This window comes from Zosterops lateralis, assembly GCF_965231275.1.
Source record: "Zosterops lateralis genome assembly, chromosome: 5".
NCBI classification, from domain to species: Eukaryota; Metazoa; Chordata; class Aves; order Passeriformes; family Zosteropidae; genus Zosterops; species Zosterops lateralis.
The window spans coordinates 55,580,959-55,598,938 of NC_139766.1; the positions used below are offsets into that span (position 1 = coordinate 55,580,959).

At 43.1% G+C, this 17,980-nt stretch overlaps 1 protein-coding gene across 15 annotated transcripts in view; it reads right to left on the reverse strand.

The window, feature by feature from the left end:
* Positions 1 to 17,980, reverse strand: part of ADGRL3 (adhesion G protein-coupled receptor L3) — a 491,337-nt gene that overhangs the window by 96,627 nt on the left and 376,730 nt on the right. For all 15 annotated transcript variants that reach the window (XM_083862079.1, XM_083862080.1, XM_083862078.1 and 12 more), the window contains 2 exons: positions 8,383 to 8,688; positions 6,596 to 6,699 (listed from right to left, as the gene is read on the reverse strand). In XM_083862079.1, the coding sequence (XP_083718205.1) occupies positions 6,596 to 6,699; positions 8,383 to 8,688 (410 nt within the window). The remainder of the gene's footprint in view (positions 1 to 6,595; positions 6,700 to 8,382; positions 8,689 to 17,980) is intronic.

The following is a 17,980-nucleotide window of genomic DNA, read 5'->3' on the forward strand; positions in this document are numbered from 1 at the left end:
ATTATCTGGTCTCTTATAAAAACAGGACTGAACCCTTTCTTTTTTTGTTAATTCTATGTAATGCTCAGCAAAGCTTACTGCTACCCAAGAGGATGCATTACTAACTTAGTTCCTTTCTAAAAATTACTTCTCCACATCTTTCTCTTCATTATTGCTGCATGAAAGATGATCTCTCTACATTATTTCTTCCAAAACATGTAATACGGTTTAACCCAAACACTGACATAGTTATATAGGAATACAGGAACAGCCCCTGGAGGTTCTCCATGGCTCAAGCAGATATTGAGAGACAAGAAAGAAGTAGGGAAAAAACGTGTAAGTAACTGACCTTTTTATTGGAAGGCTTGAGAACAATAAAGGGAATTAAAAGTAATATATCTTTCCCTGATATAAGGCTACTTTTTAAACATTTTCTAGCTCAATTATGAAAAAATTAAATTTAAAAATTAAGTAGGATTCTGGGATAAAAGACAACATTCTGTTTAAATCAAATTTGAAACCAAATTTTTGGTTTCTGTGGTTTTTTTGGCCTATATTTTTTTTTACCTTTTACAAATGGAATAACACCAGTGTCGGAATGCTAATTTGAAGAAGTGAAAACATGTTTCTTGCCAACAACGCCCACACACAAAACATAGTTTTGTAGGTCTGCCAAAAGAACTCCTCCCCTCTTCCATTTGGGAAGACAAGATTAAGGCCAGATTTACAAATGATCATTGGCACACCTGAAATCTCTCTGTGTAACGATTTCCAAGTTTGTGCCACTATCTTGCACTTTCTTATGAGTGAAAAGACTGTGAAATAATAGTTTTGGAGAGGACATATCCTCCTGCCTGTTTCATATATGCCAACGAACAGATGTGGAGAGTTTTGTCTGGAAAGAAAAAGAAAGATCCTCCTGCAGCAATGCTCGCTGTTTCAGTCCTACCTTTCTCAGAGTAAACCCAACTGCAGAAGAGGACAGTAGAATAAAAATGAGAGAAATTGCAAAAAAAAAAAAAGTATTTAGAGAGGAAAATTCATAAGAAATAAGAAATATGCTGAGAAGAGAGCAAACAAACTAAAACACCGTAGTCATAAAGGCCTAAGTATTTTCCTGCAGCCTTCTGAAGAGGCAAACTGCTACAAAAAAAAAAAAAAAAAAAAAAAAAAAAAAAAAAAAAAAAAAAAAAAAAAACCACCCACAAAAAAAACCAAAAAAAAAAAAAAAATGAAAGACTGAAATAGGATTTTTAAAAACAGTAATGTACTGTATGGGCTGGTCAGCTGGAAAGACCATGAAGCTGATGCTGTTTTCTGGAGGAACAAACATCTGACAGGTTTCACCAGGCACCATTAGCTGCCAGTAGTCAGGTAGCAAGGCTGTAAGAGGGGGCTACAGGCTAACTTCTGACTCTGCAAAGCCTTCATGGCATTTTTCCTTCCCTGGCAGGAATTTCAATATATGTGTGTGCATTCACAGAAAAGAGTCAGAGCACATCTACCATCTTTTCTTTTTTCTGAATCACAGAATCACTTAGTTGGGAAAAAACCTCTACGATTACTTAGTCTAACCTATGACCAAACACCAAAATGTCAGCTTGACCATGGCATTGAATACTACATCCAGCCTTTCCTTAAACACCTCCAGACACAGTGACTCCACCACCCCCCTGGGCAGCCCAATCCAGTGCCCAATAACCCTTTCTATGAAGAAATGTCTCCTGATGTGAAAACCTAAACCTCCCTGGCACAGCTTGTGTCCTCTTGTCCTTTTGCCAGCTGCCTGGGAGAAGAGACAATGCTCTCTACAGAGTACAGCAGACTGAGAGAGCCACTGAAAAAGTGGCTTTGAAACTATGGTATTTAACCAGCTTAAACTGCATTTAATGACCCTTTAATAAGCCACCCTCTGTGGCGTCTGCTCCATCCGATACACAATGGTGCTCGCAAAATAGATTGCCAAAAGCAACTTGGATGGAGGATTTCATTGTGCTGTCATCAGGACTGCAACTGCATCCTCAGACCTGGACGAGGCAATGTGGGGATGTCCTCCATAAAACCTCACTCTCCCTCTAACACACACCCAAGAAGATGTACAAGATCTCAGGAAGGTGCTATGAATCCTAAGGTTCACCTGCTCTTTGGGATGATCCAGGCCACTCAGGAGGGCAAGGATGGCACGTGCTTTAGATTTACAGATTGAGGCTTTTGGTGCATTTGTAAAGGGCACAAATATTTCTGTTCTGCTACAAAAGAGGCTTCCTCTCTTCCAGAGGCTTGAAGCTGAGCACAGCAGTGCCTGTCCTCCCCGGCAGCACCCACAGCTGAAAGCTGCAGCACAGAAGAGATGTCTTCAGGCAAGTCACACGCCACACTAAGGATGGCACTGAGGAAAGCAAGAGGCAAAACAAACAGGCTGAGACTGAACGTGTGACCTCATGATCAGGATGATGCAATGTATCCAAAGCTGACCTTTTTGCTTCCTGTTACTGCTTGACTCTAGAAATAACCCAGGTAGCAGTGCATAATTCAATTGCACTGGCAAGTTTATTCTCCCGCTCCGTTACGAGGGCATGGTAGGCACCAACAATAAAGTTAAAGTAAATGTCAGGAGGCCAATGAATTGCTGAGGAGAACATTTGTTCTGATCTTCCATCAAGCACAATAACTCTAATGGAAGCTAGGAAATGGCTGTAAAACCTAATACCGTGATGCAAGCAGGCAAACACCCAATCTACAGTCTGAGCACAGCAGGAGAAAAAGAAGTAGTAAGTAATCATTTTTACTTCACTACACAGATATGGAAAGCAAGCACAGCATTTCCCTACCATCCTTTCTGGCTTGGCTGAAATCGCTCCATAGGACCATCACTGTTCTTCCTGAGAATTTTGGATCCAGGAGATGACAGATTTTTGGGAGATATAACAGATTAGGAAAGAAGACATGCTGAGCAGGTATGAACCCTGGCTGACAAAGAAGTATTTTTTACCCATTTTGTCAGCTGTACTGCAGCAGCAGATGCAGTGGGCTGAGTGACCAGGAGAGCTGGGGATGCAGGAGAGCTGAGCTGCAGAGTGTAACCAGCCCCATCCTCGCAGCACAGCTGGCTTACTGCTCCCTCTAGCTGTCCCCACAGCAGCAAGAAGAGAAGCTGGCTTGACTTAGAGGAGGAAGGCTCCTTTTTCATCTTCAGAGAGCTGCTGGAGCAAATCTGCTAGCTTTGGGAAGCATCCCATCCACAGCAGGGATGTTAGAAACCAGTGCTTGATTTATGGATGATTCAGTTTCCATCTGTAAGTGCAGTGATGATTTTCATGCCTCTTGTTTGGGCAGGGAAACCAAATGGCTATTGGTTATTTAATAAGTAACTTAAAACTGTATTTATTGTAAGGATCCTATTGAATCTTAAAGGCAGGACACACCCATGTGCCAAAAGATGAGCTGGTGGGGAATAAGACTGACCTGGTTGAACAGAGAGCTTTGGTTGGTATAAGAAAAACAAAACAAAACAAAACAAGAAAAAAGAAAAAAAAAAAAAGAGAGAGAGCTTACAGCCTCTGGAAAAAGGGCAGGTAACTAAGGAGGACTACAAGCATATTGTAAGGTTATACAGGGAGAAAATTTGCAGGGCTAAAGCTCAACTAGAACTTTACCTGTCTGCTGCCATAAAAGACAACAAAAAACATTTCTCTAAACACTCTTAAGACAAAAGGAGTGCTACGGGGAATCTATTTGATATGGGGGAAATATAGTGACAAAGAATGAGGAAATGGTTGAGGTGGTAGTTAATGCCTTCTTTGCCTCAATCTTCAACAGCAAGACCAGCTGTCCTCAGGGTACCCAAGCACCTTGAGCTGGAAGACAGGGATGGGGAACAGAAGAAAACCTCCATAATCCAGGAAAAAAAACCCATCAGTGACCTGATACACCATCTACACATCCACAGGTCTATGGGGCTGGATGAGATCCACCCAAGGGTACTGAGGGAACTGGCAGAAGAGCTTACTGAGCCACTTTCCATCATTTATCAGCACTCCTGGCTAACTGCAGGTGTCCACTAACTTCCTAATGGACTGGAAGTTCCAAATGTGATGCAATATCATGGAGCAGATCATGTTGAGTGTCCTCATGTGGCATGTGCAGGATCTGGACAGGCTAGATTGATGGAGCAATGCCAGTGACATGAGGTCCAATAAGGCCAAGTGCACGTCCTGCCCTTGGGTCACAACAACTCCATGTAGGCTGGGGAAGGGTAACTGGAAAGTTGCCCAGCATAAAACGTGAGCCAGCTGTGCCCAGGTGGCCAAGAAGGCCAAAGGCATCCTGGCCTGGACTAGCAATAGTGAGGCCAGCAGGACCAGGGCAGGGATTCTCCTGGGCACTGGTGAGGCCACACTCTGAGTCCTGTGTAGAGTTCCGGACCTCTCACTACAGGAAGGACATTGAGGTGCTGGAGGAAGTTCAGAGAAGTGTAACAAAGCTGGGGAAAGATCTGGAGCACAAGGCTTAGGAGGAACTGCTCAGGCAGCTGAGGATGTTTAGCCTGGAGAAAAGGAGGCCGGGAGACCTTATCCCTCTTTACAACTATTTGAAAGGAGGTTGTAACAACATGGGTATCAGTCTCTTCTCTTAGTGATAAAGGATAGGACAAGGAGAAACCACTTGAGGTTGAACTAGGGAAGGCTTATATTGTATATTAGGAAAAGTTTCTTCACAGAGAGTGGTCAAGCATTGAAACAGACTAGCCAGGGAAGTGGCTGAGTCACTGTTCCTGGAGGGATTTAGAAGGCATGTAGGCATGGCACTTGGGGACATGGATTAGTGGTGGACGTGGCAGTGCTGGGTGAGTATAACTGGATCCAATGATCTTAGAGGTCTTTTCCAATGTAAGTGTTTCAATGATTGCAACCCCCAACACAAATCCCTAGGCGAGCCTTGCAAGGCTTTCCCCTCAAAAGTCACTCCTGTGAAAAGCCTTAATGTTTTGTAACAGCTGTCATTGAGGTTGGGTCATGTATCTCAAGATCCCAGTGAATTCCCTCTCAGGCAAATAGCTTAGATTCAGGGTCATCTCATAGATTCCACAAGTCCTTCTACCAACTGGTAAAATGAATTCAATGCTGAACATAACTAAATTCCTTCAGAAAAAAAAAAATCTAGTCCCAGTTGTAATCTGCTGGGCATTTCTGAAAACTTGCCTGTTCAGTTTTAGCCTGCTTTGAAAGCACGTAACAAATTAAATGGGCTCATTTGTTACACAAATGATAGCTAAGGTTTCAAATAAAATAAGTCTAACCTTGATGGAGATTTCATCAGTGCAGGCTATTATTTCCCTCTGCTAATGGCTAACGGCCTAGTCATCTTCACCAAGCAGCAAGAGGTCTCCCAGCTGCCTGAGTGAATTATGGCTGGAGTAAGTAATATTAACCCCTCCAGGGTAAGTATGTAGGTCATAAAACAAGAGCTGCACACAGCTGCTAATGCCAGCAAAGGCAGCCTGTGTTCATCAGCTTCCTGGATGTATGGCAGGAGAGGGACAGAAAGACCACAAGCTTTGTAGTGGCTGTGCCATATCACAGCAGCCCCTTGTTAAGTGTTAAGTTTTCCTTTGTGGAGGGGATGGGTATAAGCACAGATGAAGCAAGATAGGGATGATCAGTGCTAGCAATTCACAGATTATTAGGTCTCAGTTTAGATGGGGGGCAGAGAGGAGTCTTGTCTGTGGGGTGACCCCATCCCATTCACCAGTGAGCAGCAGCTCTTTGGGAGTTCTGGGTCACTACTGTGCAGCAGCACAGCTCACTTGCAACACCAGGACCCGCTCACTGTGGCTAAAGGAGTGAATAAATCCCCACAAATTGCTATAATAAAGATTCAGCCCACAGACTCCGTGGCGTAAACACACATCTGGTCTCTGTTTGTAATGAAATCAGCTGAAAGCACCATTGTGCATTAATAACAAAAATGCTCAACATATTGCTACCAAATAAGCTCTGCTTGTCTTGAACTTCTATTGTCACGTTAATGCACTTTTAACACTGATAAATGATGAAGTGCTAGAAAACATTCATCAAGGGACTTAAGAGTCAAAAGATAAGCATTACTGCAGCATTGTTTTCTATTCCACCAGTTCTTTTATAATTTGGGCAGGAGTTAAAAACAGAAAGTCAGAGGCACAAACCAAACATTTCACATTGAGCCTGCCTTTCTTTGGTAAAGATTTCTTAACTATGGGGTTTATTCTGTGCTTGCGTGACATGAAAAAATCCTTGAGGATGCATGAAAGGGTGTTTCCTTTTTCAGCAACTCAGTACTTTCCATATGTCCACCCACCTCCTCCTCCCTCTTCTTCCTTTTCTTGCCACAAACAAGAAATGTCATTCACACTAGTTTAATTCCACTCTCCAGTCCCTCACTTTTGTCTTCTCTTACCCTCTTTGCCTTAATTTCCATGAGACACTTGCTTTCTCCTTGCAATTCCTGGCTACAATGCACAGCTCATGCATTATGTGTGACTGTTGATCCTTTTGGGCTCCTTGTGTGAGAAAACCCAAGGTGCTGAGCAAGGTCACTGTGCAGACTCAGAATGGCCAACACATGGGAAGGGTTTTACCTTTTGGGTGATGTGGTTGATCCAGGGTGAAGAGCAATTGCTAAGATCAGGTCCTTGGGGTTCCCAGATACCATCAGGTGCAAGACACCGGAAAGTTGCAACACCTGTAATAGGAAAGTGTGTTCAGTGTGACTGGCTGCATTTTGCCCCCAGCACCCCATGCCAAAGGCTTCTGGGAGCTTATTAGTGTTCAGGTCTTGAATAGGACACTTCTGAGTCATCTCAGTGGCCTAGTCTCCCTTCAGCTTGGTCCTTTAAGGGCCCTAAGACATAAAAGGCACATGATGTTGTGCAGGAATATTATTTCAAATTTGGCAAACAGCAATTACAGACAGAGGACTTGCAGGAAAGCTGCCAGATACTAAGAAATCAGAAGTAGATCTCAAATACTGAGCCAGCACCTTGAGTGCTCTGCCCCACCACTGATGATTTGGGATCAGACCCTGTGCCTCATCTTCCTTGCTGCTTTATGAAGATTTTAGGGATCTGGATCATCATTACAACATTTGGGTGGAAACACAAAAGTCTGCACACTACAAATTCCAAGACATAATGCTGGGGTTTACTGTCAGCCCCCAACTGTCAAGAGAGACTTTAGAGGAGAGTTTTGTTTGGGAAAAGCTGTCCAATGCCTGCTGGAAAAGACAGAAAAATGCCTTAGACCTTTTCAGACAAAGAAAAATGCATCACTGCTGATATATCACAGCTTTTAACAAGCTGCCTAAATCACTGAAATTAGAGATGGGAAAGCCTTATGGCTATCCCCTGTCCATAAGTTGGGCTATTATCTTTTCCTTAGTTATTTCCATCCAGTCCTTAGCTCTTATGCTTAGGAAAGGACTCCCCGCATCCAGCCTTTATCTTCTTTTTTCATCTTCTTTCCTTTTTTACAGCCTTGGTTCAGAATATCCTTTCTCATTTCTGGAAATCACATCATACTTTTTGAATTAAAGTTACCGAGTAGGGCTGGGAAAGACAGCAAAAATGTTCTTTACCTATTCTCAACCCTGATGCCTTTCCATGCTCCTCATACTTTAACATATATTTTATCAGTCTGTCCTCACCAAATTCCAGAGCGAGTCAGTACTCATATATACAGGTGTGAATGGCTCTCCAGAAGTGGAGAGTTATGAGTCTCTCCTCTGCCTCTGCAAGTCAGATCCCTTCAACCCTCATTTTTAGGCAATTTCCTCCACTTTTAAGATTTCTTATTTGAAAGTGAGCTTTTGGGGCTGGATACCAAGACTAGCATGAAAAATATCTATTCTTAGAAAACTGCATTTGTTAAAACATAGCAAACTGAACCATATGCCAAAACCCATTCTTAACGTAATTATGTTTCAAATTGAAAAGAAAATTTCCAAAAGGAACATTTTTCAAGAAAACAATTGCGGGAAGAGCAGAGGAAAAGGAGCAAAATCCAATAAGCAATAAACCATTTTGAAAGATTTGGCTTTGTTTCCCCCCCCACTTGCCCAGCTGATCACACTGGATGCTGGCTGTAGTTTAAAAAAAAAAAATCACTCACACTATTTCAGGAGCTTCAAAGCACAAGTTTTGTTGATTTCCTCCCCTGTCCCCTCTCTTAGCAAAACAAGCAAAGAATTAGCCACCAACACATCAGTCAGTGAGCCCAGAGGCTACAAATACAGGCAAAACCAGGTAAGGCGCATCACACAGAATTTCTGGAGGCAGCGGAGCAAGCACAACCCCACAAGGTTTGCACACTGGCAAGGTGTCATGGGAAGTGAAGACAGCTCGCTGTGTCCTCCCAGCCCTTGACTCACCTATGGAGCCCAAGGGACAGGGCTGCTTTGCCACCTGGCCCTGCCGGGTGCGGGACCACATGATGTCGCGGGCCTCCATGGGGTCGCAGCTCTCGGCGCCGGTGGGCGGCAGCTGGGAGGAGGCGGGCGGCAGGTGTGTGGTCATGTCGTCGGGGACGTCAGCCATGGGGGACGGGGTGCTGGTGCTCCTGTTCCTCCTGCCCGAGGCCGATGTGGTGGTGCTGCGGCCCGTGGTGCTGGTGGCCACCCGCGGCGTGGTGCTGGCAGTGGTGCTCCCCGAGCCCAGGGCCCCCGACGTCGATACTCCTGAAACAAAGGCAGAGCTGGTTAGAAAGAGGAAGGGAACAGGACCCAAGGCTAGCTCCTGAGGATGTCCCCTCTGATGACTCCAGTGGCCTGCAGGGTGTAACTGGAGCTAAGGCAAAGCTGGATCAAACGGTGAGAGAAACACACAAGGGGGTGATGACTGCTGGAGCACAACTGATTTTCCAAAAGCACTAGCATCTGATGAAAATAAAGCAGCACTTTATGCCCTCACCGTTTTTCTTCCTGGCATTTTAATGTAAAAATCTTATTTTTCATCTTCTAGGGAACACCTAGCACAGAAGTGCTTTTAATTTTTAGGTATTGCTGAAGACCCAGCTGGTTTGGACAGAAGAACGTTTTCCATGGTGTAATAAAAAAACCTCAAAACAACAAAACTCAAAACCCAACCACAAATCCATTCCCAAAATCAAAAGTGCACAAAGGGATGAACACAAGGCTGCACTCCGGAGCAAGCCATCAATTTTCTCTGAGGTTCGTGCTTTGCTGCTCCATCCCAAGAGCAGTGCCTGGTCCCTTGACCTGCAGCCCACGTGACACAAGCAAAAGTGCACATCAGCCCAGCCAGATCCTCAAGACCATAATGCTCAGTGGGCTAATCCATTGAAAACCTGCAATGAGCAGTCAAGCAGCAAGAGCTGGAGAACATGCTTTAGAAGTACATTAACCCACTGGACATCCTGCAATAGCTGCACCAAGTGCTGAGTGTGTGGGGAATATTGAGGGATGCCCACTTTACAATTACCTTATTTAACCTCCTACTTAGACCAAGGTGCTTGCACAGACTGAAGCTTCACAAGGATTTGTCTATGGCTTGACCTGAAACATCAGGTGGGGAAACTGAAGCAGGCTGCACCCAGCTGCTGCCCCATCACCCCTGCCATGCCATGTCACACACAGCTTATGGAAAAGTTTGCTTCTCCCTTCTCCTTTACTTCACTCAAAGACAAGCATCCTCCAGCTTCTCTAAGTGTAAGACTTTTAGTCCAGTTAAATGCCAGATATTCACAACTGCCCCCTCAATCCCTGCCTGAGAAAATGTTGGGGCAGACTGTGAAATGCAGGTAAGGAAGCAATATGAAAAGGCTTGCCTGATCCATTCTTACTTTAATTTCCATGCTGTACCACCTCACTATCAACCCACCTTTTCCAGTACCCAAAAAGCCTTCAGTCACTGTTGCTCCAGCAAAAGGAAATGGAGCTTCTACAGTAATTCACCTGAGCACCAGGACACTAATCTCAAAACAGGTCTCCAACATTCAGTGAACAGATTTTCCAGCCTTCTTCTGCCACCTCCCTTTCACCATGAAACCTGAGTTTAAATGAACTCTGAAAAATACAATGCAAAAACATGCAGACCCTGACAGATTTGTTCCAGTTTCTGCTCAAAGCTGCACTAGGTCACCAAGCAATGATTCCCTCTGATGTTACAGGGAGAACTAAATTTTATAAAGGAACTTCACCAAATATGACTTTTTTATTGCAGCAGGACTTGCCACAAGTATGTTTTATTTCTTCATAATAGAGATTAGCCTGGTAGATAACAAGTTGTAAAATTTTTCCATTTACTCTTGCACTAACAAGTTATTTTCCTTCTGCAAAATTACCTACACCACGCGCAAAGGAACTGAGTAGATACACTGGATGCAGTTTCAAAGTCAAAGCTAGCAAATTCTGTTTAAAATAATTTTTACAGTAATGTGTGAGCATATAGAAACATACACTGAGCACCCTGGAGCTCCCCTTGATCCACACACAGAAGAACTGAATTTTTAAGCCTAGTTTTCACTGAAAATCACTGAATATCCCACGGCATGCTGTTTTTGGAATAGCTCTGGCAAGTTTACTGTAGCAGTTAGGCACAAGGGATTTAATGGCATTTTCCTTTAGCCATAAAAAAATGAGCTGTTTTATCTTTCATAAACCCCCTGGCACCAGTGTCTAAATCTCTTTGAGGGCTTGTTCTTCCAACTTTTTTCTTGTTCCACAGGGCTTTCTTGCTGCTTTTGAAAATAAACACATCCGCCATTTACATAGGACAAGTTGTAAGACGACATGAAAGAGCTGCCTCGAAGTTGTCTAACGGAGTGAGACGGATGGAATACCACTGAACTGAGTTCAAAGGTTTGATTATTCAAAGAGTCAATTTGGTAATGAGCTCCAGCAATCATGGTCACCATGCTAACACCACCCAGTTTTTCACCGGGAAGCACCACTTGCTAATTTTGCTCACACAACTGTGTGCTTCAAAAAGCAAGTTAATTGGTAAGGAGGAAAAGAACAGGGTATCAGGATCATTTACATATAAATGATTCACAAATCCAAGCAAAACCACGAAGAGACTGCAACCTGTGCAAAAGCACCTAAATCCTACAGCACAGAACAGAGATCAAACCTCCAGATTAACTCAGGCTGCCAATAAACTGTAAATTTGTAACTTGAGGGAAAGCAGCACTGCAGCACTGCTTCAACAGAGGGATTCTTCAGATCTTGTTTCACAAGACAATCTTTGCTCCAAGACAAGCACCTTTAAAAAACACCAGCGATACTACAGCTAGAAATGTATAAACTTAATTATTTTATTCTTACTGTTTGTTTTTACCATGCATTGCCATATCAAGACCTTAAAGTTTTTCGGTAAGACTCAGTTTTTATTCCTTACAAATCCAACCCTTTGCTGCTGACTCGAATTCCACAAAGCACAGCACTGGGATAGGAATTTTCAGTGCTCCCAAGAAAGCAATTTATGGCTGTGGAAACATTTCTTCCCCAGAAACACCCCAAAGTGATATTTCACTTTTTTCTTTCCTGCTCTATCTAGAAAGCTGGCAGTAATAGCAGAAGACTAAGTTTTGCCATCATTCAGATTAGAGCTGCAGTCATAAAAAAACAAACCCCAAAACATTTCCAGCGTCCACATGGGAGCAATTGCAACTCCCAGAGGAGCCTCTCTCTACTCAGGGCACATTTGACTAGCAAGAAAATAGAGATGTTTAGGTTTTTCCCTTCACTCTTTTATTTCCCAACCTCCACATAGAGCTCAGGCTTATAGAGGCAGATTTTTGCTTGGTGGAAGGAAAATCATGTTAGGGATTTGCTCATAGGGAAAAAAATCTCACATAAATAATGGACTGTCTTCTCCCCAATTTCTCTCTGTTCCCCTTTCCTGAAGTAGTGACATGAAAAGTGAACTGCACTTTGTATTTGCCATGAGGAAAATTCACCACATGTCATATAACCATGATGTGGTTAGATGCTCTGCTCACCTCTTCCTGGTGCTCCCAAACATAGAAGACTGCTTTCCCAAATGACTCTGACTAGCGTTTTCCTACCACAAAAGCAGCTTTAATTAAAAGAAAGGCTATTTGCTACTTTTTTTTTTTTTTTTTTTTTTTTTTTTTTTTTTTTTTTTTTTAAATTTTGGCACCTAAGCCTCCAGCCAATGACCCGGTGTACTCAGTAATACTTTATAAGAGACATTGTGCACTTTCTGTCCCGTGAATGAAGATAACTAGGTGCCCCTCGAGCAGAAATAGCAGAGAGGATTTCCTGGGTGAGGCTTGCTGGCTTTGGCGAGGTAAGGGATGACAGGAGACATCCATCAAGCTGTCCCCCCAGGGTCACAGTCCAAAGGTTCAGCCTGCTGGCTGCATGCTACAAGCCAGCACTTGCTCACGTAATTGGAAGGAGAGGCTGCACTCCAAGTTCCATGCTCAAGGTCCAAGCAAACCATGATGACTTCACTCTCTGGCGAGCTCTGCATTCCTGAGCCTGACGCTCAAGGAGATGAGATAGGGAGCCAGCAGCCAGGAGGTCCTGTCTGCTCCCTGTGCTGCACCTAAAGCAGGCCTGGACCAAGTGAGGTACAACTAATCCAACAGCTCAACAGCAGCAATCCCAGCGGTCTCTTGAGCACGTCCAGACTCCATGCACAACTATTTACACACGTTGCTGCTGCACAAAGGCAAACAGCACTGCAGGAGTCGGGAAGGCTGCGAGAAGCACAAAACCTGGAGGTTCCCTCCCTTTCCTCCCTCCCTGTAGTTTTGCCCTTTTCATATTTGGCAACCACATCCTTCGCTTACAGTGTCCCTTTTATCATTTCTTCTTCTACTGAAAGATGGTGCAAGTTGTATTTACATAGCAAATAAGAAGGTCTAGGCATGCCTTGAAAGAAGCAGCACAAAACCCCACAAATCTAATAGAATTGGAGGATTATATCACAGCTGTTTTTCTCTTCCCTGTCACATAAATGCATCTCATGGGAATTAATTTTCTACAGGCATTTTCAAATGCATTTCAGAACATCTTCTGAAACTCTCGAGAAAAACAGTAATATTTGAAAGTAAATATATTCCCACTTTCTTTTGCCTTTTTTCTTGTTCTCATGTGTTGTTTTGGGTTTTTTTTAAGAACTCTATGTGAGGTGACAGAAAAGGATGATGAAAAGAAGCACCTACACAGACAGCACCAACTCATTAACATACTGTTGGACTGCGAACTTACACTGAGTCTATGTTAAAGACATCACCCTGCAAAACCTTCTCATGGTAAATGTCTGCTGGAGACCAAAAGCCACATGCTGGTGCTACTCAAGAGCTGTGGGCCAGGGAATCGACAAGGTGAGATTAGCCCCTAAATTATGTACAGCTCCTTCCACGTGTTTGAGAGCAACTATGATTTATTTTTACTGCAGGCGAAGGCCAAGTCGGCCTCACATCAAACATCTGAACAGCTCTCCCCTCTGCTCACACATGCCATTATTTTGGGAAACTGAGCCAGAATCCTGTGTGTGAACGCTGCTTTTGGGGCAGTTGGGATTGTGGAGCTTTATTTACTGACACTGACAAAAGGCTTGCAAAACTCAGTGATGGAAGATTGCATATGCAGTGGCCCCACAGTGCTCAATGTGGCACATTGTCTTCAACAACACAACAGCACACAGCCCTGCACCCTGAAAAAGGCACATGAAACATGATACACAGCTCTTCCTCCCTCTTAACTAACACAAGGTAGCGAGGAAAAGCAGAGGAGGAGGAGGATACATCTGAGAGAAGGAAGCACCATTCCCTTGTGGACAGCTGACAAATGGAAGAACACTCTCTGGATTTTCTTTTTTCCTACCTCTTCTAGCAGGGGAATCAGTTTTTGTGCCCAAGGCTACTCTGCCCACATATGACTGCTCTGCTGGGCTTGGGCAGATGCTGCAATGGATATGGGCCATATGCTGAGTTCCTGCACTAAGAGGAAACCTACAGCAGCGGTCCAAGACATGGTGCAGACTCAGCTGTTTCAATGCACTTCAAGCTGGAATCACTTAACACACTGGGACTTTCCTCTGAGTCTCAGTCTCAGCATTTAACATTAAACAACAAAGAGTGAGAGCCAAAGTGGGTGAAACCATCACAACAGGCTCAAGTTCACCCAAACTGCCCCAGCTCGTCCTTTTCACTGCAGCACCACTCCCAGCAAGACAGTTAATACATTCAAAGAGCCACTGAATGCACTGATTTTCAACAGGCAAAAAAAAGTATGCCTACCAGAGTCCTTTTGACTTGAAACTCTGCATTTCTGACAATGATCAACAGTTCATTCCACATGCTGGATTGCTACAGAAAAGTTGTTCTGTCAAAAACATTCTCACTATTATTGCAAATTTCTAGGTTTTGCCTGAAAAAATAAGAACCCAAACAGCAGCCTGACTGCATTTTCGTGAAATATCAACTTTAATGCTTCTGTGGGACTTTTGTGGGGGTGTGCATGTGTCAGCACTTAATACTTTTTCTGTCTCCAAACAGCTCTTAATGTCAGGTCCCCAGTTTAGTTGTCATTTGAATAAAAGAAGATACTTCTCTATTTTCTTCTTTTTTTCTCTCTCTGACCCATTCCTCTCCAAGAAACGACTGGATCCTGCTTAAAATATGTAACTTCAGAGACATCAGACAATATTTTAACTGTTATTTTATAGCACATATACAGCAACACCAGGAGATGAATGGGTACAGCACAGGAGCTTCACCTGTTGTCTTCACCATGGTCCTCTTCTATCACAAGACAATTCTTCAGTCTTATCTGTGGTTTCCTGCCCAGGACCTCTGCCAAATCCACCTTTGCGAACCTCTTGTACCCATTAGCAACCATCCACTGAGGGTATTAATGCCCTATTGCTTGTTCCAGACTTTGCAACTGATTCTGCATGCAGAATGCAGAAATTTAACTGGACCATGGTGCACAAGAAAAAAAAAAAAAAAAAAAAAAAAGAGCATTTCTTTCAACATCATGCTGTAATGCTTTTAGAAATGCAGATGAACTATGCCCATAGGAAAAGATTACAGAGGAGATGATCTAATAGACAGTAGATCAGTATTTATTATAAATGGACAAATCTAAGAATGTTTAGAGTTCAGTTCAAGGGCTATTTTTAGGCACTCTAGCTTCAATTCACTCTAGTTCTCAAAAATACTGTCAGATGTGGTTGCAGTCACTTTGAATTTCTGGATCTGAATGTATAAAATCGGATGATTTTTTTTTCAATCCACATGTGGTTTCACACAAGGGAAAAAAGAAGCGTACGATTTTTTTTAAGGACATACCAGCTGCGTATTATTACTGAATGTATGGAGTGAACTTCTAACCTCCTAAACAATCACTGTCCCTTGGCATGATTCATATCCATCAGAGCCAGTGGTGCAGATCTTATGCACTGTCCTCCAACCTGAATCCTTCAAACTCTATTAAAGAGAAGCCTGGAAGGAATTCCCCAGTATCCCATTGTTAGAGAAATCACTTTTGATTTCAGTAACAGGTGCTGTCAGTTTTTCATTCAGACCACATTAGAGTGCAGACACGTGAGCACTACACATTTACAGCTTTAAGAGATTTACTGGAGGCTGGGATTGCCAGCTTTTTGAGGGTTTGGGGTTTTTTTTATCTTTTAATTAATTAAACCATGTATGCGCTATCCACGCAAGCTGAAACATACCTTTTAGTTTCTAGGCAGAACAAGCACATGTGTAGTTGGTAAGAAGAAAACCCATTTTTTTCCATGTGTATGGCAACGGATGTTGCTTCATCTAATGTGTGTCTCCCACTTTTTGCCTGCACTTATGCATCTTTAATCGAACAACTTGCATGCACTGTGCAGAGGCAGTGCCAGATGGAGCCAGTCTCTCTCCAGCAGTTCTCCACCTCTGCATTTGCAAAGAATGGAATTGAGTGCAGGAATCATAAAGCGACTGTTCACGCCCCAGCATTTTCTCATCTACCCAATCAATGTGATGAGCCCTTTGCAGAGCCACAGGCAGTCAGCTTATACTACTATCTGAAACATTTCTTCAGTTGCAAGCTACAAACACAACTTAATAAGAGAAAACCATCATCTTCAAATAGTCTCTGTTCAACTGTGTGTGTAATATCTCCAATCTAGATGTTAGTCAGCAAGATGGCCAATTGCATTCAGATAAATGCCTTGGACTTTCTTAAACATATCATAATCTGCCTGTGAAATGGCTGGTTAGTTGCTTTCCAATTTGTGAAATGCTTCAAATGCTGTAAATAAAAAAGAAATTGGACAGCTTTCAAAAAGGACATATTAGACTTTTCAATTCTCAGTATTCTGTGCTTCCAAGCTACACTCCTGTGATCTCTGTATTAATATTTAAAACCTGATTTTGTTATGCTGTTATCTTGAGGAAGAGGGCACAGTACAATCGAGCTCAAGGAGACAATCCACTGGAACTACAAGAAATCAGCTCCCTGGCCCCACAGCACACGTGTGTGCAAGGGGTGTCAGGGAGAGACGGATAAAAATTCGCCCACTCCCACTTGCTGTCCAGCTTGGCATATTAAAATCACAAAGGCTGCTTTTTGCATTACAGTTCACCTCCCTTTGCACCACTATCCCTTGATCCCAGCTTCTCTGAAGCTTGGGATTTGAGGTGCCTCCAGCGTTCATGTACTGGGCTTCCAAATCCTGGATGCTTCCAAATCAACCCTGATGTGTTTTAAGTGTAAACAACTCTGAGGGTGGGCTGGTCAGCTGAAATCAAAGAGAGGAAAACGACCATAAAATATCAAAGGTGGACTTACAGTTGCTCACACCCTTCTTCCTCTAAGCCATGTTAGGACTGACTTCATTAGCATGCAGACCACACTGCATTGCGAGACATGAACTGGAGCCATGACAGCAGGCCCTGCTGCCTGTACAGTACGTCTTACATCCATAGTCTAGAGCAATAGGAATTATAAACCTGCCAGCAAAACCTCACCTTTTGTCTTTCAGCAAACCCACCTATTTTCCCCTCTTGCTACCCACTAGCTATTTCAAAAACCTGTTTTAAAATCCTAAATTCTTTTCCAAAGCCCCCAAAGATGCTTCCTTCCTACAGTCTCTGACTGCAGTGGCTTCTATTTTACTTATTTGTTCCATTTACTCTTGTTCCTACAAGGAAACCATCCTGAACTGTGGAGAAAATGACCAATGAAACCACCAGAAACAGAGAAATGGTAAGAAAGGCTGCCTTTTCTCATCCTTTAGAGCATGTCCTGGTGCACTTTGGTATGGCTGTGCTGTCAAGACCCCTCCTGAAAATCACAGGGCAGGCACGGCTTCAGCCTTTTGGCTGGTGCTCAGGTTTGTTCAATCCTCTCCCCAAACTTACCAGTGGTTTGCTTTCTACCCCTGGAGACACAGATGGAAAGGAGCCTATGGCAAAAAAAAGTGCTTCACATAAACCAATTCTAGGAAGCTGACAAAACTCCCCCTTGTAAGAATATCAATATTCAGCTACTTTCAGAAATAAAGCAGTTTCCCTGAAAAATACATAAAACGCTGCTCAGCTCCCTTTCTAAACTCTTTATTACTTATGTAGAAACATCAATATATTGCAAAGCTCAATTCTAATAGCTGTATTCATGTTGGCTCAGGGATCTGCCTAAACAACACTTAACTACAGCACTGGTGTCTAAATTTGTTTTATAGATATCTGACTTCTGCAGAGGGCTCCAACAATGAGAACACCATTAATATTATGAAAAACACATCTACTTCAGCAAAGCAGATTTATAACAAATAAACAAACTGTGCAATATACAGGCTGTTTTAAGGTTAAATGAACTCAGTAGCACTTTCAGGGATCTCCAGTTTTCCTAACAGAGTACTGGACACAGGCGGCATCATAGTGCACTATCAAGTCCATGCTGATATCCTAAAAAGCCTGGCATGCAAGCAGCTCTCACTCACGTCCCAGAGGCTAATTTTTCATTTGAGGGAGGC